The 26,074-nt window shown below is 32.2% G+C and overlaps 1 protein-coding gene across 6 annotated transcripts in view; it reads right to left on the minus strand.

Annotated features, from left to right (window-relative positions):
• Positions 1–440: 440 nt before the first annotated feature.
• Positions 441–26,074, minus strand: part of LOC127880669 (uncharacterized) — a 59,657-nt gene continuing 34,023 nt past the window's right edge. For 2 of the 6 annotated variants that reach the window (XM_052428000.1, XM_052428002.1), the window contains 6 exons: positions 25,771–25,897; positions 11,593–11,763; positions 9,194–9,379; positions 8,490–8,642; positions 4,561–4,578; positions 441–3,940 (listed from right to left, as the gene is read on the minus strand). In XM_052428000.1, coding sequence (XP_052283960.1) covers positions 3,398–3,940; positions 4,561–4,578; positions 8,490–8,642; positions 9,194–9,379; positions 11,593–11,763; positions 25,771–25,897 — 1,198 coding nt within the window. In that variant the 3' untranslated portion in view covers positions 441–3,397. The remainder of the gene's footprint in view (positions 3,941–4,560; positions 4,579–8,489; positions 8,643–9,193; positions 9,380–11,592; positions 11,764–25,770; positions 25,898–26,074) is intronic. The other 4 variants (XM_052428004.1, XM_052428001.1, XM_052428003.1 and 1 more) reach the window with 4 other exon arrangements.

Here is a 26,074-nt window from a genome sequence, read left to right on the forward strand (position 1 = left end):
ATCCTTGGTACACTGTCTAAAATCTGAATTACTTTAGTTAAATAGTTTATTATTATCCACATGTAATTTCTTTGTGTTTCAAAAATGATTACTGGTATTTCATGGACACGTAGATTTGTGGATATCGGATAAAGTCTGTCATTTCCTATGTGTTTGTCTAAAAGTCATTGATCATTCAACCCGCTGATTCAACAAAAATAAATGTATCAGGATTAATAAAGATTTCACAGTTGTAACAAGTTACACAGCAGAAATAGAAAAATGTATCTGCAAAGTTTAACCATTGGTATTTTTACAAATGATTACAATATGAACACTTTGCTTAAGACAAAAAGGTGAACATTTAAAGGAGAAGATCAAAAGAAGATGGCAGATTCCCAAGGTCCACAAGAAATGATGTTTTATGAAAGGTGAACTGAAAATCAACACTTCCAAGGTACTGACAGTTTTTGTTTGTTTATTCAAAATACAGTTGCAAAAGATAAGTTGCAAACAGAAAACTAAGTTATAACAAGAAAATCAAAGTTATAAAATAGAAAAGCATAAATAGTATCAATTATTTAAATGTAACAATTTACAGCTGAATTGGTCTATAGGTTCAGTTCTGTTTCTGAGTTGGAATATCTGAGAAACACTATACAATCAGACTGTGGTCATGGAATGCAGATGATAATTGTAAAATGCTACTAAAATGTTAACACGTTATGGTGAGTTAGGGAAATAATTAAGGGAAATAATGCCTAATAATTTCAACTTTGTGGTTTAACAAGTTACTTCCCTTAAACATGTGGCGAATATTAGTGCTCAAATGGTTAATTCCAGAAATATGAAGTGACAAGTCTTGAGCCAAACATGTCATTGGCTTATTAAATTAAGAGATGTCTTACATCAAATGATTGACTTGTTCAAAGATGGGAACAGCTTTAGGATTGAAGAGTTTTGATGGTCAAAATGATTCAAATCTTATACCTAGGATAGGTGCAAATGTTCCATGACAAATAATAGAATATAAGGAACATGACTTATCAAAAAAGAAATATATTGGGAATACACATGGTAAAACAGCTGTACTCAAACATCTTGTATGATTTGGACAAGTCAGTATTATGAAAATGTACTAAAATATGCTAAATATCATTGAAAACATGACATTATAAAATTAACATCATTAAAGGAAAAAAATCACCTAATGTTTAAAATTATTTAAAGCACTTGAACATTTCTATCACAAAAAAAGTCTATTTATAGGTGAATTCAACTCTTTAAGACTTTGAATCCGTTATTTGCAGAATTTGTAAAAAAAACACATCATATTCCTAACTGAAAAATATTTCAGATAATGATTTGCTTTTATCAACACTTGTATGACATTCATGCAGGTTTATAATAAGATGTTAACAAAGTTCTGTGGCACAACCATTGGCCATGGTAAATAAACATGTTCTATAGTGATTTAACTCTTAAACGTACATTGCAAGTGAAATTAAATATTGGTGGTGTTAGTTAAAGGTCCAACCAACTTCTTTAAGTGAAAACTGGAGACTCTGAATGCTAGTGCCCACAAATGCATATATATTTATATTCATATACTATAATGAAACAGTATTGTTATTGGCCCTTTATCATAAAATCCTCTGCTTTTGAAAATAAAAGTAATCATACATGAATTTTGACATTAATGTTTAGATATTCACTTTCTTTGTAGAAACACTTACTGCAAGTTATTTTGCCTTCATTGAAATAATTTCATGAAGCATGCCCAACATAATGATGATTTGAAGAAAGCACACTCTCATTTCTATACGAATGAAATCCAGGTAAATGAAATGTAAAATACACATTATTTAATTAGAACAGTGCAACAGATGCCAAACACTGCATGTACAAAGCAAGAAAAATGTATCAAAGCACATCAAGAATATTGCTGGTTTGTTTTGCAATAATAAGCAACTCTATTTTGAACACTCAAATAAAAACAAGATCCTAGAAATTTAGGTTTGATTTTTTTAGAAAGTAATGAAACATGGATTAATAGCTTCTTTCCTGAGATTTAAAATCATCTGTTTTCCAATCCACAAAACCCACCACACTGTGATGTTAAAACTCCACACAAAAAGGGGCAAAAGCTGAGTGTTTCATAAAAAAATATTAATAATTAAGTCTCAACAATTTATTGTGCTACTTAAAGTGTAGATTTCTTATTTTCTCCCTCATTTGAAAACAATCATCCTCAGTTACAGGAACAAATTTCCCTCATTTCACTTATTTTTTTTTGATATAGCACAAATTATTGTTCTTTATTCTCTGTATTTTTTAAATTTAATTCCTGCCTGAAACTGCTAAGAAAAGGACAATTAAAATAAACTTTGAAAACAATTTTTGTAACCATAGCATGTTTCTCATTACTTTAAAATGGATATTTATAAATTATATTTCTATATGTTAATCATTATTCATTTCAGTAAACTTATTGTTTGCCTTAATTTGTAACAAAAAAAGATTGTGATTAGCGTTGATATTGTTTTATTCTTCAGTAATGTCTGTATTAGCATTATTTGGGGGAATGGAATGTCACATTTTAACAACAAAACAAAGTCAGGCTTTTGATGCAAACTCACAGCTTTTGCCACACACTTTTCAATTTCAGCACAACTCACAATATAGAAGGGGTGTTGAAAAATATTTCAGACCTTAATTCATGTTGTCAAACCCTCAGTAATGAAAACAATGTTAAATGCGAGATTCTCAAATATGTAAACAGTAATTTCAATATCCAATTTTTTTTCAACAACCCTTCCTTAAAAGTCTATTCACATCAGGGCAGTATGTACCCAAAACTACCTGTTGATATATCTCTAATCTGAAGAAAACAAAAACAAAAGACATAAATAAGCAGAGTATAACAAAGTAGAATACTTCATTGATTTAATAAATAAAAATACGTGTAGGTTACAGAATCAAATAATAATGATTGCAAACAAAAAGTGTATACTCGAACAAACATGCATAACTTGATTTAAAAAAAGATCTATCAAGTATTAATCACTGTTCTTATGTGGATTTGCTATCAAATACAAATAAACCAATTCAAAACGGTAATAGCCTAGACAAAAAAGAGCAAATCAAGATATACAATAATTACATGAGCAAAAGTTTACTTTAATTTCTTTAAAACAATTTTGCATATTAATCATATTACTTTATTTCACATTTTTAAGATTTAACATTTACCTCTGTATGTTAAATCTTTCAAAAACATTCTCTTTCCAAATAGAAATTTGGAACAGCTAACAAATTAAAACTGATTTTGAGCCGTTTCTCTTCCAGTAACTAAAATAAAGAGTTGAAAGTAAGTTAAAGAGCTCTAGTAACTAGAAAGAAATATTTAAAGAAAAAATTAATCATCATCTGCCTTTGCTTGTGATTTCTTTTCCTTCAATTCTTTCCTAGTTTTGAACCCCTTGAACCCAGCCTGAATTTTAGTGGCGGCCATTTGCACCTCAGGATCGTTTAAGTCAATATCAACCTCGTCAGGCTTTTCCCCCTCATTCTCAGCCTGATTTTCTCCCTCACCCTCTGCTTCAACATCACCCTCAACATTTGCATCCATATCACCCTTATTACCTTGTGATTCCTCATCTTTAGATGCTGCCGCTTTCGCCTTTAACTCTTGACGAGTCTTAAAACCTTTAAAACCAGCCTGAATTTTAGTTGCGGCTTCTACAACTTCTGGATCATCCATATCAATGTCAATATTTTTGCCATCAGGCTCTGGTTTGTTGAAATCTGCTTTTGTTGCTTCTTGCGTTTCCCGTTTTGCCTTGATCTCTTTCCGCGTCTGGTAGCCCTTGAATCCTGCTTGAATCTTCAATGCTGCTTTCTCGGTTTCTGGATCGTCTAGGTCAATGTCTATGTCGTCTTTGTTTGATCTATCTGTTGTCTGAAAAAAATAACACAAGAATTGTAGAGGTAGGCCAGTAGGTATGTAATATGTTTTTAACCCTTTACCACTTAGATACGTATTTTTACGTATTTGTTGTCCCTTATTAAGTTAAATTTAATTAAAAACCTTTCTAACTAAATTCAAGTTTTAAAGGCTTCATTTCCAACCTTAAGATACTGATGAGCAGCAAACAGCATAAAACCTGAACAGACTGCGAGTTACTCGCAGGCTGTTCTGGTTTTATGCTGTTTGCACATACATGGAGCCATTTTCACATTGCCTCTGAGTGGGAAAGGGTTAGACATCAATATAATACCCTTTATAATATTATGAATATAAAGACAATTAAACTAAAACTAAAACCTGGTGCAGCATTTCTAAACACAAAATTTTCGATAAATTACAAATTGATATCATACGGTTTGTTAAATGTTTACTGTTGTTTTGTTGTGTTCAAAATGACAAATTTAAAATGGGGAAAATCTTTGACACCAACTGGGGTCGGGGCGACATGTATGATAATAGAGTTGTCAGACAAGCAATGAAAATCATTTTTTAAGGATGTCATTATAATTGTCATTGATATATTATTGCAATGTTTAATATCTATTACATACCGCAGAATTTCTTGCCTCCTGAAAAAGACAACAACAAAAAATTGAATAATTTGTCTTGTAAGAAATTCAATTTTGAGACCTGCTGAATGGGATAAAATTGTCACATAACATTTATAAATATTTTCACATGACTATCATAAAGAATGTTTAACAGAAAGACTAAATATCGAAGCAATCTTGAATATCTGACCAATACAAATTGACACTTTTTACCATTTCACACTCAACAATGGAAATGAGTTATTTATAAATGCAGGTGATTTTAATTTTTGACAGATTAAAAGCATATTAATATTTAAAGTTTTAAAAAGCTAACTCAACTGTAAAACTGGCCTCTGCTAAAACTTAAAAGCTTTGTGATTTATAAAGAATAAATTGCTTCAAAATACCAAAAGGAGTTGCTAACAAAGTAAAAAAGTTACTACTGAATATATTTTACTACAAACAACACTAAAACAGATATATCTAAATAAGTTTATCATTAATTGACTTCATAATATTGGACGAGAATCTCATAAGTTTGTGAGCCCAAAACAAATTGAACCTCCCCAAAAAATCTCAAAACTTGGTAAAGAAGGGAAAAACAATGCAAATAAAGAAAATGTGTGGCCAATGTGAGAATTAAGCAATCAAAATTCACAATTAAGTCAGCTTACACAAGTTTCAGCCAATCAAAGTTCATAAATAGCAGACATATGGGATGACAATTTTTTGGACACTGCTTTAAACAACCAAATTATACAAACTTTGGATTTCGTAGTTGTGCAAAAGCTTTTATAGTAAAACCACACAAATTAAAGTGATTGTTTAAATATCATGGGGATAGTCTTCGAAGTGACAAAAAAAAACTTATAAATGCAGCAATATTATTAGGTAAAATTAGTAAAATTCTCATTAATTTGTTGAATCTTTATTTTATGCTTTCCGGTGGTTTACAGAGAAATATCAGTGAATTAAAACTGACAATTCCCCTTTTCAAATAGTGAAAATTGATGATAATTTTCACAGTTATACTGCGAAAATACGTCAATTTATGACGTTACAACATCATTATTTCAGCAGGAATACAGAAACAATGATTTTAAGCATAAAATAAAAAGAAAGTTCGTTTGATTTGGTGGAATATCGATTTCAATTCACTCATGATCATAGAAAATTAATGTTATCTATGATCACTCGTGAATAAAAATCAAGATTCCATCAAATCTAACAAACATCCTCTCTATATTTGCCTTACTATTGGCCTTATGGGACAGTCTTACAAGCCTTCAGTCTACTGTCGCAGGCTGACACTGCTGTTTTAACAAGGTCAATATGAATTTAAAAATTATGAATTACATTATAGCATCAATAAATGGAACTCCCAAGATACATCAATAAGTAAATGAAACTGCACAAAAGAATGATTGGTTAACCCTTTGCATGCTGGGAAATTTGTCGTCTGCTAAAATGTCGTCTGCTGAATTTGTAAAATAAGCATTTTCTTCATTTTTTTTCAAAGAATACTATCAGAATAGCAAACAGTTTGGATCCAGATGAGACGCCACGTTCTGTGGCGTCTCATCTGGATCCAAACTGTTTGCAAAGGCCTTTAAAATTCGGTTCCCGCACTGAAAGGGTTAAACATGCAACTATATGAAATATAGAACAATACAAATCTACCGATAAATATAAATATTTTTAGCAACTATATGAATTGTAGAACAATACAAATCGACCGATATATAGAAATATTTTTAGCACATTTTCTTCTGCTAACTGAAAAAAGTAAAGCAATTCTCATAAAACAACACCAAATACAATCATGATAATCAAGCTGTCAATCAGTAACAAGGATATTTGTACTAAAAACGCACTTTAACAGCAGAGATACATTAAACACGGACAATTCATAATGGGTCTCTATGGATTACTGAAACTGAATCCAATTTTGGAGAAATTTGATTATTCTCCCCTCCCCTCAGTTAGGGAATTAAGAATCAACTGAAAGCATAACATTGCATGGAATGATGTAACCAGGGATTTTAGGGTTTCATTAAGAGAGATTGGCCATGGGTTAGTTTTGCTCGCATTTGTTATGCTTCCTGAAACATTATCACTGTTTTGATTGTCGAAAAATCTTTTAAAAAATGTTTTACTCTTTATTTTGTCTATCTAAATATGTGATCAATCTGACTGTGAAAACACCCGCCACACGCCGTACAATAATCTAATACCGTACCCAGAATTTAAAAATTAATTGAAAACCTGGTTAATAAAAAAGAAATGCATATTAGTATGTAACCTTTAGATATCATTATGTTTTCAACACATCCATGGAAAAAAACATTTAGTATCAGGGCCCTCAATCTATTAAATCTGCCGCCAAAATTCGGCAGCAGTCCCCAACCTGAAAAGTATACTTTTTTCCCCTTTTGGGGGGAAAAATTCCCCCCTTAAAAAAAAAAAAATTAAATAAATATATATTTTTTTTTAATAGAAAGATGTGTCTCATTATTATAATATCTCAATTCTATTTCAATATAATTTTTTCAAACATACTAAATTATGAAAAATGCAATGAATATAGTGCAAACATGTACAAATGTAATAAAGAGAAAGTAAAAAAATCCCCCTAAAAGGGAAACGCCGCAAAAATTCCCCCTCCTAAGGGCTGCGTACCCCTTCCCCCAAAGTAGTGTGAGGGCGCTGAGTATATACTATGAATAAATTACAACAAAATTACAAGTTATATTGAAAAAATATGAAATGTAGTGTATTATATAATCTATATTATAAAAAGAAATGAATTTGATCATTATTCTATAACAAATATATAAATATTAGCAAAACTGCTATGAACTAAAGATTACAATATTTATTTAGATTTAGATCTAGGACATGTTAGATGAAGCTGAATTTTAATACTATACATGTATATCCTTACTTTTGCCTAAACAATTTACATGTTTACAAATGCCAACCACTTATGCCAGCCTATCAACAAGATCATTTCAAAACCAGGCTAAATGAATTATGCTCAAAGTGTTGTCCCTGATTAGCCTGTGCATTCTGCACAGACTTATCAAGGACAACACATTCTAAAAATTCGTTCAGAGACTACTTTAAAACGAAAACAATCCATTAAAGCAAAACATGTTCTCGCTAATAAGCCTCTGCAAACTGCACAGTGTAATCTGGGACGAAACTTGACCCACATGTATTTACCTCAATTTTTCAAAAATGTGGCTCATTTGAACAATGAGCAACAAAGTCAATTCAAAATTGATTGTTACTACACTAGGTAGGCATAAAGGAATATTCATTAAGTAGAAAATTGCTTAAAAGGAAAACAAAATGAGCACACAATGCATTTTAATTGTGCATGTGAATATAATTAAATTCTATAATTTTGTACCTCCACATGAGTACAATTAATTTTGAAAGTGTAATACAACATTATTTTTTGTAACAATGATAATAAAGTTACTGTGTCTAAGAAATTCTCTGCTGCAATTGGTGCAAAAAGGCCACTTCTTTTTATGAGGACTTCAAAATTAGATCTAAATGATGAAACAACTTTATTTCAAATACAGCCTTGTTATTCTATTAATTTTTTTGTGGAACAATAACTTTGCTTTTGTAACTTGAAACAACAACAACAACAACAACAGATTGAATATCTTGTTCTTATAATGTTAAATGTGCACTGTATAGTCTAATTGCAACAGCTGTAACATTATTGCAGTAGATAATTTCCTAAACAATTTTATAAGAGAAAAAAACACAAACACACTACATGATTACAGCTGGCTAGCTACAATACAATTTATGGGTGCTAAATTAATTGACAACACTGACAGTTATTTATAGTATCAAAAATGAAGGGTAACAGGTTTACAAAAATTTAGAAAATTCCCTCAGGTGACACCTTTCTATAGTCAACAGACCTTCATGGCTTCAACCTCCTTACGGGCCACATGGCCCCTAAAACTTGTCTGAATCTTTAGTGCCGCATTCGATAATTCGGGGTCATTCAAATCTAGGTCTATGGATTCATTGGATTTTGCTGAATCTGTCTTTGCGCTGCCACCTTTTTGGGCCTAATTTTGGGGAACAACCATTCCAAAATAGTTAATGTTTGTATTATACAAATGTATTTACATACATTGGAAGTAATAGTAAAAATATACAATGTAGCAAGATAATATCCAACCCGTTTCTTTAAATTCCTTATCACATACATTATATTTAATTAACAACATGACTATTATATGATGGACACTGTTTTTTTAAAATGTAAATGGGGTACCAAAATAATAATGTACAACATACACTAATTAAACAATTAACCTCTGAAAAACTTTTATATAATTAATTATCTTTCAAACAAAATCTTCAAAAACTTTTGAAAAAAAATCATTATAATGAATTTAATTTATAACCTTCACAAATAATTACAATATAAATCTCTGCAAAATCTGAGACATTGAGAGCCTTGCCAATATAAAAAACAAATATTTATAAAATAAACAATGACAGTTAATATTAGTGAGCAATGATGTTAAGTTAATTAACAGTGTAAAAGGAAAATGACAATGAAAGGAATGAAATAACTAGGACTGGGACCTATCTACACATTTCTAACCAATACCTTCATTTCTTTCACTTGCTGCCTAGACTGGTGGCCCCTAAAGCCTGCCTGAATTTTAAGGGCTGCGGCATTGACCTCCGGGTCAGTGAGGTCAATATCTATGTCATTATCAATGCCCTTGGCTGGAGGAGGGGTGAGGGTCGGGCTAGGTTGTCGTTTAGGGGTGTCTTGATTGGCTGACTGCTGCTTTAACAGGTATGAGCCAAATAAATTATGATATGCAATGTCCATTAATTAAGATTGGTTTGAACTTCCAATATTTTGATTGGATAGTTCTTAAGACATTGACCGCTTAACACAGCTTTGACTGTACTGTTAAGAGTTTCGCCCTTTATTGTATTAATGGCAATTGTCATTTACCCAAAATAGAAGACAAGCCAATGGTAACCCAAATTTGTTTTCTAAAAATATTTCTGTGGGTCCATTATTCTTTAAACTAAAACAGCATTTCCCATTTAAAACATATTTTAAGCAATTTAACTCTCATGCCTGGCAATCTTGGAAACACTTTTTTTACTTCTACGCCCTTTAATGTACCTAAATATGGTGAACAAATTGTAAGGGTTACAAGGGTAATTAATAGTCAAATAGTTGAGAGATGTGTTTTTAACAATAATGTCGGAATTTTAAGAACATTTGTTTTTACAGATATATAAAACCTGATTGCAACTTTACAAAACTAGCACACAACAAACTGGATTGTGTATTTCCAAATAGCAATACATATTCTGACATAATTTTGACAACATAATTAGAAACGAAACAATGACTCCATCAATGAGCGTAATGAATCAAATTCTGTATACATTGAATATATGTATTATACATAATATATTGAATTTGCATTCACCAAAGGTATTATTGTTTCTAAAAAAGCAAGAGAGAATACTCCTCCTTATTTTCAAGTTTGCAGATAGAAACATCTCTCTTAAAATGGACGACAGTATTATAGGAAAACGATGGATTGTCAATAATCAAGTAATAGTCCCATACCATTTATTAAATTATGCACTGTGTTGTACATAATTCAATAATGTCTTCATATGATGCAAATTTTTGTTATAACGAAGGAAGCATCTCATGAAATTAACCAAAGTGGCAGAGACATAAGTTTGAGCACATGACCAGCCATATGGAATTAAAACACTTTATCAAAATGTCAATTTCAAATGAAGAAATATGGGAATGGAAGGCTTTCAAATTGTAATTTCTGTTTAAATATCCAATATAAATAAAGCTTTCAGGAAACTTAATACGTAGAATAATGACTCTTTGCAAAAACATTTTAAAAAGTTTTTATTGTGCAGTTGTCACAAGAATGAAAACAATGTTGATGTATTATTTAATATATTAACTCAACAAACATATTATGTGCACTATATAGAATTAGACAACTGATTATTGTACTAGCTTTTACTTTCTGTGTGAAAAAACTTTGGTTCTGATTGGTCGTTTTTAAATGAAGTCATTGCTATATTTGGACGAAAATGAAGATAATGCTTCAAAAAGGGACTGTGGAATATGCATTTGCTAGAGTATAAAGAGCATCATATGATGGTAACTTTCTTACAGGTTTTTGCAATAAACTGAAGCTGGTAACTTCTGTTTTTTCTCTGATATTTGGATAATTTGCCAAAGGGGGGATAAGAATGATTTGTATTCTGCTGTATCAATTTTAATTTCTGCCACAATTTGAGATTTTACAATGCAGCTGTTGTCATATTTTCTACCCCACATGGGAGCTTCCTCATAAAAAAAGATTTCCTGCTTCCATAGATGGGAATACAATAGAATAAACATTTGAAGACGAAATAAAATGCCTGATAGAAATTAAGAATATTTGAATACATTTTCTGCCCTGATGAATTATAAAAATTAATTGTTATCACAACATGTTATCACAAACAAACGAAATTAATGTACATCACCATGCACCGAATTACATAATTCCTTATGCCATGATACCTATATATTTTAAAACGAAATAAGAACAATTTTAACACTTAAGAAAATATTGAAGTATGCATACATCCTTTTTTTAATAATGATAAATCAATTAACTAGATGATCAAAAATAATTCTATTCTAAACTAACACCAAAGTCTATTTATGAAAAATAAAAGCAGTTTACTCATACAGAATTAAATATTGGCAATAATTATGATAGTAAATCCTCCGTTAACCTTTTTTTCTATCTTATTTTCATTAAAACAAAAAATCTCTTACCTCGATATTTTAATTATAATCTTGCTTAGAAAATAGAATTATTTTAAATCACCAATTCTATTTTTCTATATCTAACAAATAACACACTCAAAACACAATTATGTCCTAAAATTGGCCAACACAGCAAATTCTTAAAAAACATTAAAAAAAATATAAAGAAAAACAAAACCTACCCTCATTTCTTTCACCTGCTGCCTACTCTTGTGACCCCTAAAACCGGACTGAATTTTAAGGGCCGCAGCGTTGACCTCCGGGTCATCGAGGTCAATATCTATGTCATTATCTTTGCCCCTGGATGGAGGAGGGCTGGGGGTGGGGCTTGGAGCTTTTGCAGGGGCTTTACCCTGTATTAGGGAGTGAAACACACAAGCATGGGTTAGCAGGGTGAGCATCAAGCAAGACTCTGTTCAACCTTTCCCTTTCAGACACCTATTTTTTATTTGAATTCCTTTAGAAAATTATATTAGTAAAAGACCTTTCTTACAAGCACACAGCATAACAACAGAACAGACTGCAAGTTACTCGCAGTCTATTCTGGTTGTATGCTGGTTGCATATAGCCATTTTCATTTTGCTTCTGAGCTGAGGAAAGGGTTAAACCTTTGCATGCTGAGAAATTTGTCGTCTGCTAAAATGTTGTCTGCTGAATTTCTAAAATTAGCATTTTCTTTGATTTTTTTCAAAGAATACTATCAGAATAGCAAACAGTTTGGATCCTGATGAGACGCCACGTTCTGTGGCGTCTCATCTGGATCCAAACTGTAAGCAAAGGCCTTCAAAATTCGGTTCCCGCACTTAAAGGGTTAAACCTTAGAAGAAACTGTCAGACACACTTTCTGTTAGAATCTTGTCAGACATTTGGTGAATCCATCAGACAAGAAAGGTTGTTTCAAATGAATTTTTCAAATGTTCTGTTGTACTTGCGTCTCTCAGTGCCACAATGTTTGTTAATGTTGAAATTCAGTTGTCAGACTGTCAGACAGGATTTTTGTTTGTTCCATGTGAACTTTTAAATTTTTTGTCTGACAGGGCAAAAAATGTGTGTGAGGCGTTGCATTTTTTTTTCAATTTAATAATGTCTGATTGTCTGAAAGGTTTGTCAGAGTCAGCACACACAAACACACACAAATCGACGTGCACATTACAATCATTAGAATGTTATTAATATTTTTGTTTAGAAGCATTATTTAACAAGTTTTATGCTGAAGTTCACATTTTATCATACCACTTGATACCAACTTGATATAAATCTGCCTGACATTTTTTATACCAGGTCAACCGAAAGTTGTTCATTCGGTAAATCTTTGGAAGTAGGTCATATATAAAGATTTAACAATGAACTTTATTATTTCTACATTATTATTATCATAGGCGGTGGGTGATATGTTGAACAGAATAACAGATTACTGCCTGGTTGATATTCACCATTTGGAAATGGAGACGGGTCCCGTTGGATTGGGGAAAAGGCGCTGTTTAAACTAAAATTGGGAAATAAGTATTTTGTTGCATTTTTTTTGCAAACAAATACTTAAAAATTACGAATTCAAGTGATTTCAATATTTCAATAATTGTTTACTAAGGTTTACTGTCAAGTAAAGGATGGAAGAGGAACTAAATGTTGGTTCTTAATAATTTTGTTATATTTGTTTTCGAAATATTCAATCAGTAATTTGGGAAAATATATACTTGTTTCCATTGGGAACAGGTCCCTCTACTGGCCTTGAATTAGAAAAAAAACAAACACACAAAACACTAAATATAAATATCAGACTTAAAAAGGCAAAACTCGCTGATATTTTATTCTTATCCTCACATCATATTTTCAAAAGTCTTAGCTTTGCATTTTTTTTTTTATTTGGAGAATCACCCGATTTATTACAAAACATCAGGCAGTAACTTGTTATTCTCTATATATAAGCTTACATTTATAACAAAAAAAGCAGAATTTTATGGGAAGCCTGTTTTTATTTTTCATTTCAAAAGGTAAAACCTGTTTATTGGTCAAGAAGTTCAAACAAGCAAAATCATGCAGTACATTCCGAGAATTCCATTTTAGTACCATCTAAGTTCCATTTCATGAGTAAGAATCATTAAATGTAATTCTCATTTTGTAGATTTCATTTAAAGTCCAAACATCAAACACAAAGAAAACTTGATTTCCAGGAATTGCATTCTTGATGTAAGCATCATCCCATTATATTTAGCCAGTAATGAGCTTATAAGGTCAAACATGAAACATTAATTTGTTATTTTTAGTTTTTCCAAGAATTTGAGTCATTTTCTAATTGCTTCCATTTATCAGTAAAAGAAAATCACATTAAAAAAACAACATTTTTTATAAAGACTATTTGATTTTACAGGCAAATAAATATATTATGAAGTCGCCATGGTGTAGCGGAAATTGTGTTCGCCTTGCAACCAGGAGGTCATGGTTTTGATCCCCACTGTGGGAGCATTCTTTTAATCTTCCCCAGACCCCACTGCGGGAGCATTAATTCAATCTTCCCCAAAGACATCAAGTACTGGTTCTTAGTCCAGGCAAACAGACACGAGAGCGTTTATATAAGCCTAAGGCTGTCGATGCAATCGAGTAAAAATAAATAAGTTTAAACTAAATATATCATGCAAGAGAAATAACTTCAATATGAACATGTTTATGATAAACTTAATCATGTAAATTGATGTAAACCCATTACAAAATCCATGATGTACATAGAAAAATAAATTCAATATTAAATGTTTACACTAAATTAAATCAGTATTTGAGAAGTTAAATTGCATCAGTGCAAATATCGAACATTTTCCAGTACCAGCATTGTCAAATAATCCACAAGGGAAGTCAGGAATCTGGCTTAACATCTCTAAATGATTGGCATTGCCAAGACGGTCAGGTCTCAAAGAGGAAATTACAATCCATAAAAATCTAAAAATAAGTCTGAACTGCGAAAACAAGAAAAAGACTATCATTATTTGTGGTCTTATTGAGATGCATAGAGATGAGTTATAAATCAATTATAATATGAATTGGCATTTGATGTTCTTGAAAAAGAAAGCAAAAATAACAGCTGCATGATTTATCCATTGTTTTCGGATATTGTGACTTAAATATCAATATAAAGATAATTTTCATAACCATCAATGCTGCAGATACATCAAGTTTGACAGCAATTCTCGAAAATGTTTGTTTTTGAATGAAAGAACTTTGTGTAAACTGTGGTTAAATTCAGCAATTTTAAATAGCAAACCTCAAATGTTGATCATAAAGTCCAACTTATCGTACTTACCCATACCAACACTTCTGAATGAATATGAACTTCAACTAGTAATAAATCATAATAATAACAGATTTACTTACCAGAATGGTGGTTCATTAAAAAAAATTCATAACTGTAACTTAAAATGTAACAAGTAATGTAACTTTCAAACTTACCATGCAAGTGGAAATTGTTGGTTCCCAGTCAGGTATACCGGAATAACTCTAAGTTTTCGAACACTTGAACATAATTTTTCCTTTTCCAAAAATTTAGACAAGAGGGCCAAGATGGCCCTAGTTTGCTCACCTGAGAGGAGTCGGTTCATTCAATCTTTACCAAACGTCAAACTTGACCTAGATATTGTCCAGACAAACATCCTGGTCAAGTTTCAGCATTATTGAACCAAAACTCTGGCATATGGAGTGATTTTGTTTTTTGTAAGATTTGACCTGGTGACCTATATTTTGAGTTGACCCCCCTTACCAAACATCAAATTGTGCTTACAAAAATAAATATTATGACCAAGATTCATAAAATCGGAAACAAACTTGTGACCTCTAGAGTGTTTACAAGGTTTTTGTATAATATTAAGAAAATTTGGACAATCTAAAGGCAATAATTATGGCATTAATTATGCGATATATATAAAACCAATATTTTCACTAAGTTTCATGATGATTGGGCAAAAAAATGTAACTTCTAGAGTGTTCACAAGCTTTTTTACTATATAAATAAGAGAAAACTGCCCCACCCCCTGGCGGCCATGTTATTCAACTGACCGGAACCATTTTCGAACTCACAACTCTCATATCAAGGAATCAAATGTTCTGACCGAATTTCATGAAAATTGGGCCAAAAATATTAGTTCTAGAGTGTTCACATGTTTTCACTATATACATATAATGAAAAATGCCCTGCTCACTGGCGGCCATGTTTTTTCACCAATTTGGACCATTTTAGAACTTGTCAGACATATCAATAAAACCAATGTTTTGACCAACTTTCATGATGATTTGGCAAAAATTGTGACTTGTAGAGTGTTTACAAGGTTTCTCTTTAGGAAAACTGCCCCCCCCCCCCCCCCCCCCCCCCCCCCCTGGCAGCCATGTAATTCAACTGACCAGAACCATTTTCAAACTCAACTCTCATATCAAGGAAACAAATGTTCTGACCAAATTCATGAAAATTGGGCCAAAAATGTGAATTCTAGAGTGTTCACATGTTTTCACTATATACATATAGAGAAAAATGCTCAACCAACATATCATCAAGACAAACCTTTTGACAAAGTTACATGAACATTGGGCATGAAATGTGACTTCTACAGTGTTTACAAGTTTGTTTTTTTTTTTTACCTAGTGACCTAGTTTTTGACCCGGCACGACTCAGAACTCCACCGAGATTTCATTTGGACAAAGCTTCTGACCAAGTTTCATGAAGATCAGACAATAAATGTGGCCTCTAGAGTGTTTACGAACAAATGTGGACGGACAAAGACTGGTCACAAAAGCTCACCTGAGCAAACAGGTGAGCTAATAAAAAAATATGTAAAAAATATGGGTGTCCAAAAATTTAGAGACATAAAAACAGGTTTTTGAATATTAAGAAACAATTAAAAAATATTGCATTGACTGACAATGGGATATGGGTATGTCAGTATAGCATCACTTCTTACAATGAATAATAGCAAATGTGCCTGTAAAATACCACGCTGTATAGTATACAATACTTGGACATATGTTTTTCTTTAAACAATTTGGTGAAAACATTGTCACCAAATAAGCACGACAGGGCAGAATTCTGGTTAGATCGCATAAAAAAACTGTCATTAATTTTCTATTAAAACCTGTATATCCCAAAATTTAGAGTCATGCAAAGTTATAATTTGGGCGAAAAAAAGTGCAGTCCAAAAATTTAGAGTGTCAGAAAACTTAGAGTAAATCAGTACGCAATAATTTACGTGATGAGAAAGAACAGCAACATAAGTAACACAATAAACTAATAAAATTGAAATTTTAATAATCAAAGACTTGTGAATCATCAAAACAACAACAGCAATATTTAACAATCAATGCATCAACTTCTTTTTGTTCTATTTTCTTTTTCTTCTGTTCACTTTTGGTTTATCTGAATCACAATGTCTGCCATATTCCCAGACAAAAACTTTCGTTGTTTCACTCTTCTTTTTGTAAACGTTTGACTATCAATATTTTGTCATGATCTATTGTCAGTTAATGTATAAAGCACTCTGTTCATTGTATGTGAGCTTAAGAGCTGTCGTTTATAAATGAAGACTGAACATTGAAATATCCTACACAAAGAATTAAGTTATAATTTCAAAGATATTGAAGTTCAGTAATATGAAATATTTAAGGGTTAAGGAGTTTGCAAAAAAAAATTTTTTTAACTATAACTTCAGATAATTGTGCACAATAAAAAAAGTACATCAATTTTACAACTGCATTAGATTCTTAAATAGAAAAGTTGTATATTTATTTTATTTTTCATTACACAAAGAATTACACTGAAATAATTAATACATTACCTTACTTTTACTTTACTGTCATTCAAATAGAAAGGATCAAGTACACAGTATTTTCTTGTGTGGAATTATTAAAAAAGGTCAGTTTACTATCAGAAACACACTTGAAATGTGGAACAATAAAAATAATTTACATTGCTTAAATGAAAAATCACCACAATATTGCTTCAATAAACAAAAATCAACCAGATTAATGTTTGTTTGTAAACGAACAGTCATGATTGATTACTGCTTAAATGGAATGTTAACACGCATGATGTACTGCTCAAGTTATTTAATCCGTTATTGCTATAGATAAATTGCAAATTACGAGTGCAGATTACAAGTGTCACCTGACTGAGTGCATCATATATGAACTTTCCTTAACTCTCATCCGATTCACTGATCTCAAAATGTATTTCATTTCTTTTTATTCATGTGCCTCCGAAATCCGGCCTGAATTTTCGCCGCTGCGTCAGCAACATCTGGGTCGTTAAGGTCAATATCAACTTCTTCCTCTTGGGTTGGTTTACCGGCTCCCTCTTCTTCCTTCACAACCGCCTCCTCAGACAATCCGGGTGCATCAGATTTGGGGACTGTGTTACGCGCCAAATGCTTCCGAAATCCGGACTGAATCTTTAGGGCTGCCTGTTCAACTTCCGGATCATTTAAGTCAATGTCGATTTCTTCTTCTGCAGCTTTTGAGACCATTTTCTCCTCTTCATGACTCAGTGAATGTGTCTGCACCCGGGAAAGAAGTAAAGCGAGGATACGTTGTTAGAATTGTATTGTATATTGTTGTTTATAAAAAAAAATCACCCCAAAATTGCATTTTACAATAACTACAGGGCTTGAGTGTAAAGAATGTGTATTTTGAGCATAATACATTCCCCAGCAATATGTGAAAGTAAGTTTTATTAACATTAGTGTATGTGTTACAAGGCTTAAACTTAATGGGTTTTGCATAATTTTTTTGTCTGTTTCCACTATTAACTGGACCGACTTTTTTGAATTCCAGTTTTGAGTTTTCGTCCATTTTGCTAATTAATGGCACATTCTCACTTAATTAAAAAACAATAAAATTAATAGAGATTAAGAAGATATTTTCATGTTACTGTAAATGTTTATTAAAGTGAGCAATTATTGTTAAAAATGTTAACTATAAAAGTTAAGAGGATCAGCCTAATTTTGTTGTCATTGTTAGTGGAACCAAATGTCTTTTTTTTTGGGCCTAACAAACATAGCTGCTCATTTTCAGATTTGAACTTATTAAAACTTTTGTCGACAAGAAAATAGAAATTAACCTAGACAATGATTTATCAGAGTTATGTGTGAAATATATACATTAAAAAAGGGGTCAGATTTTTGCCCTAGAAGATTTTGAGGGCCTATTTCTAAGTTTCAAGATTTTGTTTGCAATGATGAAAGCAAATCTGCCCACACTCTGCGGAAAACATCTGCCCATCTTTGTCGAAAAGAATTTCATAACTGTTCGAAGCAGTAACCCAGGAACTGATTGTTCTAAATGTCATTTACAATTGTCCCAATAAACCATAGCAGCTGTTTTGCTACATAAATGACACCATAGTCTTAAATTCTATGGTAGAATATTTTTTTGGGGAATAAAATCATCTGAAAAAGGCTTATTTTGTTTGTTACTGTTCAATCTTAATCTTTTATATAGAACTGTGAGTTTTAATGCACGAATTTTAAAGAATTATAGCTAAAAAATAATTACCGTAGGTTTTCCCTCATATTTGGAAATGATATGAAAAAAATACTTGTCTTATAGGTTTGCGCGGGATAATAGTTCCAGTTATATATCTGCTGGTAGTCAAGACAAGTTATATAAAATAATATTGCCACTAAAGCAAAAACGCTGAATAAACATGAATATTATAGACTTACTCACTAATCACAGAAATCTTGAAGTGCCACAGAATTTATCAAACAAATCAATAACCTTGACACAATTGACCACACTGTACAATCTATCATTATAAATCAGCTAAATAAAGATAGGAAATCAATTCCCCTTTCATAGACTTCTGAGGAAATGTCGAATCAGTAATATCAGTTTTCTTGTGCCAAAGGAAACTGCATGGTTCCTGACACTAAAATATTATTCTTAATTTAAAACTTCAATGGCTGAACTTACAACATATAAATTCATCGGAGAACTTCTGCACTGTCTTACTTTAGTTGTCCTTAAATGAATTGTCTTAATATAGGTCTCGCTTGATGAGAAGATGTTATTCTTTGTTTTAAAGCAAGATGACTTAATTATACTTTGATCAAGGAAATCTAGCATTTAAAATAAAATTCAGGTTATCATGGGACCTTTTAATCAACTCTAGGTAGATGATTCTTGAACACTTTGAAAAGAGCATGTTTAAAATTAAAATGTTGCATGAAATACGACAGATGCAATCATGCAATGCCTTTGTACATGTTAACACTATAATTATAATTCATTTATTTATCTATAACGAGATTTAAGTGTGTTTTTTTTCGGAGCCTCACATAGTTGGTAAAACTGTACTAATGTATCAAATGAAACACTAATATCTTGTACATGTCCTGATCCTAAATAGTGCATTAATCTATAAAGAAATAATATAAAAACAGGCTGCAGCATTAGGAGGAAACTCTAATGACATTGGTATAATCAATAATAATTTGAAAGCCAATGTTTCCAGGAATAGCTTTCAGTGAAATGAAAGAATGTTGAAATAGAAGGATAGGAATGCAAACTTAAAAAATTTCAGCGGAAATTGTAGCCCAGATGCGGTGAGGATAATAGCTACTCACTTATTTATTTAAGATCACCTTCTTTTGATAATCTAACAATCATATTAAAAGACTCTTTTTAATAGATCAAGAGCCTAAATTAGGATCAGTCTAGCATTTTTTCTGTATTAACAATTTAATCAAACTTGATCATTACGAGGATGGTGTTTATCAAACATTACAAATAAATGTGTACTCATTTTACATTAATTGAATGATTTCAAATTGCAACCCATAATTTTTATGTCTTAAGGAATCCAAACAACTATTTTGCGCTAGTATGTTTCAGTTAATCATAAATTATTCATTCAGTTGATAAACAAATATTCATATAAATAACTAGAATTTCTTGTGAATTCTTTGTTCATAGATGAAAACAACAACAAATTGTATATCTTTTTTTTAATACTTTACTCAATATTATAGTTCAATATTATTGCTGGTCTTGTGAGAGAATGACTCAAGAGTGGCAAAACAATTTAAGTGCTTGATGGCAAAACATTACCGGTAAGCATACATTTTTTATGATACTAAGATGTTGCAGTGGATTATGGCCAAGTTTTTATGAATTTTTTATTAGTTATAGAACCCATCAGTTTCAAGAAATAAATGTTACATGGCAAAAAAATGTGCTCATACACATCCCAAATGAATACCATATTGGTCAGAATTTGTCTGGGATGTGTTAAAAGATGGACTAATAATAGTTTATGTCAAAATTATCCTCATTATTATCCTCAAATGTCCAGAACATTGCCAAAATGAATCATTAAGGAGTAATAATGGTCAATACATTACATTGGAGTTTAATAAATGTATATATAATAAAACAGTATATTATAAAAAAAGTGTTATTAATTATATTTGAATATAAACCAATTGAATCTTTATCAACATAATTTGATATCTCTCATTTCAAAGAAATGCTCATGATACCCATTTTTAAGGTGAGATTATCAAAAAACATCTCATGATAATACAGAGCTACATATACAAATGATAACATTACATATACTGTTCATTGAAACTCAGACAAGGAAAGCTTTGAACACTCTGGCATTCATGGACAGCAGCAGGATAATCAGTGAAATAAGACAAACAGACTTATTGATGGATAAATAGGCAATATACCGTATTTTACCATGTATAACGCGCTACCATGTATAACGCGCATGCGATTTTTTAAAGCCAAAATGGAGAAAAAAAAGAATTCAAGACCAAAAACCCGAAAATGGCCGCCATTCTTATATTGCGCAATCATTTAATCTGAGTTTTTCGGGCGCTTAATTTTTTGTTTTAAAGTAGGGAGCGTTTTTACGATCAGGGGCATGGGTTGCATAGCACTATATTTTTTGATAATTTTTAAGATTATTCTCTCGTGAACACCGATATGTCCTTATTGCTGCGCACTGCGCGTGTTTTTTCAAGACCCCTGCGCGTTAAATTCGAACCACCATTACCTATTACTCACATTTGAACAGTGTAACATTTTCATTACCTGCCGCTCACAACATCGTATGACATCTTCTTCTGCAGACCCGCAACATCGCAATGTCCAATTTTACGCAAATCGTCCGTGGATCCCATTTTATTTTTCATCGACTTAAATATTTCCCCATTAAGAGATGCTCCCCATTAAATCCAGTTTGACCCGGTATTTCGCGCCTTCACTGCGTCTAGTTGATATTATAGTGAGACAAACAATACACCCGAACGCTCAATCCAATACAGTTGGCGTTATTGGCGTAAAGCCATTTGACAAATATCATTTGTTTGTCTCTATTGAAAGAAAATAAAACGAGTCTATATCTCTATTGTTGGTTTGTAACCTACGTAGTATACTCGCACAGTAGCATATTTATGCAGAGATCGGAAAATTATTGATAAACGTATTCGTCGTTTCAATGCTTAGGGCTGAGTAATTTCGGCAAATCGGAACTCAACCTACGTAATACACTTGCTCAAAACCGTGAACTCCACCTCCGTTTTCTTCAAAAGGTTCGAAGGCGGAGCTTTGCACGTGCTATTATTTAATTGGACGATTGCCATTAAGGAACAAACACACAATTGGTTCGGCATGTTGATTGCTAGACAAAGGAAGCCAATTTTGTCGGCGAGAAACTTGTCGCTTTATTGCTTCAGACAGGAAGCGGCTTTCCTTTGATGACGTCAAACTGTCAATTCACATAGAGTGCAAATTTTCGGAATTGCTAACATTAAACTTTGGATTAAATTATCAAAATAAAGCAAAAGCGAAGTTGAAAAATATGATTGAAATAATTAGCCTCAGTTCAAATAAGACGTTTTGCGTTGTAAATCAACGAGTTTTCATGACAACAAAAACTACAATACCGCGATGCACGGGGATCGATATAGCTCGATTTTTTTAATGAACAATCAATGAAGAAGTGTGAAAACACCAACAAAGACATTTTTTTCATCTTTTAATTTTTGTCAAAACTGTTACTACCCCGTTCATTCCTAACCTTTCCCGCTATATGTTGTTTCGACAACGGCCCCTTCAGTCTATAACATTATAGGGTGTAGTTTTCTGCAATAACAAAAATGGCGGCAATTGTGAAGATTTACGATTACGAAATGGATTTTTTGCAATTTAGCAACCAGGAAAGCGTTGTGTCAATGTATTACGCGCACTGAATTTTTATTTTGAAATTTGAAGGTAAAAAACCGCGCGCTATGCATGGTAAAATACGGTAATCCTCTATTTTTTAACCCTTTGCATGCTGGGAAATTTGTCATCTGCTAAAATGTCGTCTGCTGAATTTCTAAAATAAGCATTTTCTTCGATTTTTTTCAAAGAATACTATCAGAATAGCAAACAGTTTGGATCCTGATGAGACGCCACGTTCTGTGGCGTCTCATCTGGATTCAAACTGTTTGCAAAGGCCTTTGAAATTCGGTTCCAGCGCTGAAAGGGTTAAGTTTTAAGACAACTTCAGATCTTTTAACAATATAGTCATTTGTAATGTGTTTATTCCAAAAGTATGCCATGATTTTACAAAAACAAGTCCTTTTTTTTACAGATTCAGCATCTTTAGAGTAATATTATTTCATCACATACGGTTTGCAACTCAGTATGAAATGCCTTCAAATAAGCTAGCTGTTTTCATACATTTTCAGAAGAAGTTTTTTCTCAATATGGTTTACAGTCATATTATAAAACATATTCTTACCTAATAAAACATAATTATTCTTATATTATAAAACACAATCTGGGTAAACATTTTCTTACAGATCTATGTTTTGCCTGTTTGTTACGATGGATAATGCCATTACCCACAATATTTTCAGCCAATTATGATGGCAATAAGTTGACCAACTCTTTCTGGGTAAGATGGTTTACCAGAACTCAAAGTCCTCTTACCGATGCCAGTAACGGACAACTGTCATACTTGAATCAGAGATAGGGGGATAATGGCCTTAGAAAGAAGTTCATAACCATGAGTCTCCACACAAGTTATGTGGCATGAGACATGACACCCATCCTCAGATTAATGAAGTTGGGTGCTCTAATAACTGAGCCAGCTGGCCCCTCTGACAGATCTGGGGTGGTGTTCCAGAAACATCTTAAGTCGTTTCTTAAACAATTTCACTTAAGTTAAAAATTACAATGTTTTGTATTTCTTTACTAAATAAGGAAACACATGTTTTTTTGGTATTCCTAAAATAAAATTGACACAATGATGTTATTTAAAATATATCTTGATGCCAATCTATTGCAATATGAAATGAAACACTTCCTAATTTAAGGATAAGATTTTTTTTAAATTAAGATGCTTCTGGAAAACGACCCCAGTCCTTGAGAACTAAGCCCATACTGACAACCACTTCAGTAATTTTTCTTAGATCATTCAGGGTACTTTAAATTAGGGAATACAATTGTTTGTTTCAAAAATGTAGTGGCCATTAGTTTTTATCCCTTTAAAAACAATGTTTGCATGAAAATTGCAAACTTGCTTGATTTAAGGCAGAGATAATTCATGTGTTGTATATTAAATTTAAACAATTTTGCATCATTATCAATAACAAGTTGATTTGTTTTAATTCAACGATTTTAAGGCTGTTCATGTAGCAAAAAGTGTAAATTTACAATGTCAATAAAAGGTAATAAATTGCAAATGTAAGTGTTTTTAAATATAAGTAAAATAATTTAATATTTTAATCTGAAATATTAACACAACTTAAGATACTTTCCTACCAGCAACAATCTTGATACACTTTCCTACCTTAGCCATACTTGCAGCAAACAAGGCAAACACTTTCGATATGTTCCGCGGTTAAATGATCTCTGAGAAAAATCCGAATGAAAAAACCAATACTGTTTACAGCTTACCACATTTGGAAGCAAACTGATGAGCACAGAAGTGGGAATTCTCCCCTCTCTTGGTTAGTGCCTGACATCCATCATGAATGTTACAGACTTTCTGAGTATTGGTCAAGAAAAATTGCAGCTGACTACCTACCGTATTATCACCATACCAACAGCACAATGATGCCTGAAATAGCTAGGCGCCCCGTGATGTGCTAATCACACTGAAACGGAGAGGCTATCAATTTCTATGGTAATACAATTATGAATGAAGCCTTTGGTGTTTTTCGGCATTGCTACACAATTGGACTCAAACACAACAAAACTGAGCTGAAAGCCATGTCTCTGGCTATGGCAAATATGCATGAAATGTATGACAAATGTGGACATGCTTTGGTCTTATACGACTCAAATGTAACAAAAATTTAACCAAATATTCATTCCAATAAATAATGCCAAATGTAGACGAAATGTGTGGTAAATGAGTTATTGATCTGCTGGATAATTGTGATGTATCTTACTTTAATGAAGCAGAAATCAATCGCTAATTGGTGGCAGCAGATGTGGACTCAACTGCGGCAAATATTCAATCTAACTGTGCTGATTTCAGAATGGAGCAGAAATCTTTTTCATTGGTTACAACAAAAAAAAAGAATTTGATTTATACACACTCTGGTGTGTATGAATATTTTGGAAGTGGAGCAAGAATTACTTTCAATAGGACTACCAAATATAGAGAATTTATGTAACAAATATGGCAACATTTGACCAGAGAGGCTACCAACTGCTACAGCTATGCCAAATATATATGAAAATGTAGCAAATAGTTTGCCATAGTTGGTCTCGAATAATCACCTACAAGGATTAGCAATCAATTTCCGTAGCAGATACATGTGTGATACATTTGTTGGGATAATCATTCTCATTAATATCCCCCACAATGGTTGACTATGCAATTATGGCGTATGACAGTGGACAAATAAAATATGAAGCTGGGTTGTGAGCAACACACACTTCAAACCTATGTGAATTAATCATGCACATTCAAAGCAGTCTTGTATGGAGACGGTGTTAGATCTATTAATGATCACTTCATAACGTTAACAATTTAGTGAAGCAGGAAACATGAGGGAATAGAGCCCCCACTTATAAAGCTGTCAATACTAATAATATGGATTTACTCTTCCTGAATTTGTCTTTGAAAGTCACATCAGAAGTAATTACTTTAAAACTTGTTCCACTTAATGTTTGCACTGAAATTATTTTGACTATTGATTTCAGTAAATTCTGAATTGTATAGTTTGAAACTAAAGAACCCATGCAATTAATGATTATAAAAAAAATAATAAAGGCAAAAATAAACAAAATGCTATCTTCGGGACCATTGATATGCACTACAGGACGATGACCTTTTGACCTTTGACCTTTTTCAACACTCATAAACTTGACCTACTGACCTTCATCTCCTTGATCTCCTGTCTAGCCTTGAAACCTTTGAAGCCTGCCTGAATCTTTACTGCCGCCTTTTCGACCTCTGGATCGTTGAGGTCAATGTCTGCATCATCATCGTCTTTGCTGGGCTCTCTGCAATCAGACAACGGAAGAATATATATGAGCCTCATTCCGGGCAAATTGGGCTAAATGCTTTGCGTAAAGTGTCATCTCAGATAAGCCTGTACAGTCTCATAAGGGACGACCCTTTCCACTTTTATAGAAATCGTTGTTTAAAGGCTCTATAACGGTGAAGATACGTAATTATTT

This window comes from Dreissena polymorpha, chromosome 5 (genome assembly GCF_020536995.1).
Source record: "Dreissena polymorpha isolate Duluth1 chromosome 5, UMN_Dpol_1.0, whole genome shotgun sequence".
Taxonomy (NCBI): Eukaryota; Metazoa; Mollusca; class Bivalvia; order Myida; family Dreissenidae; genus Dreissena; species Dreissena polymorpha.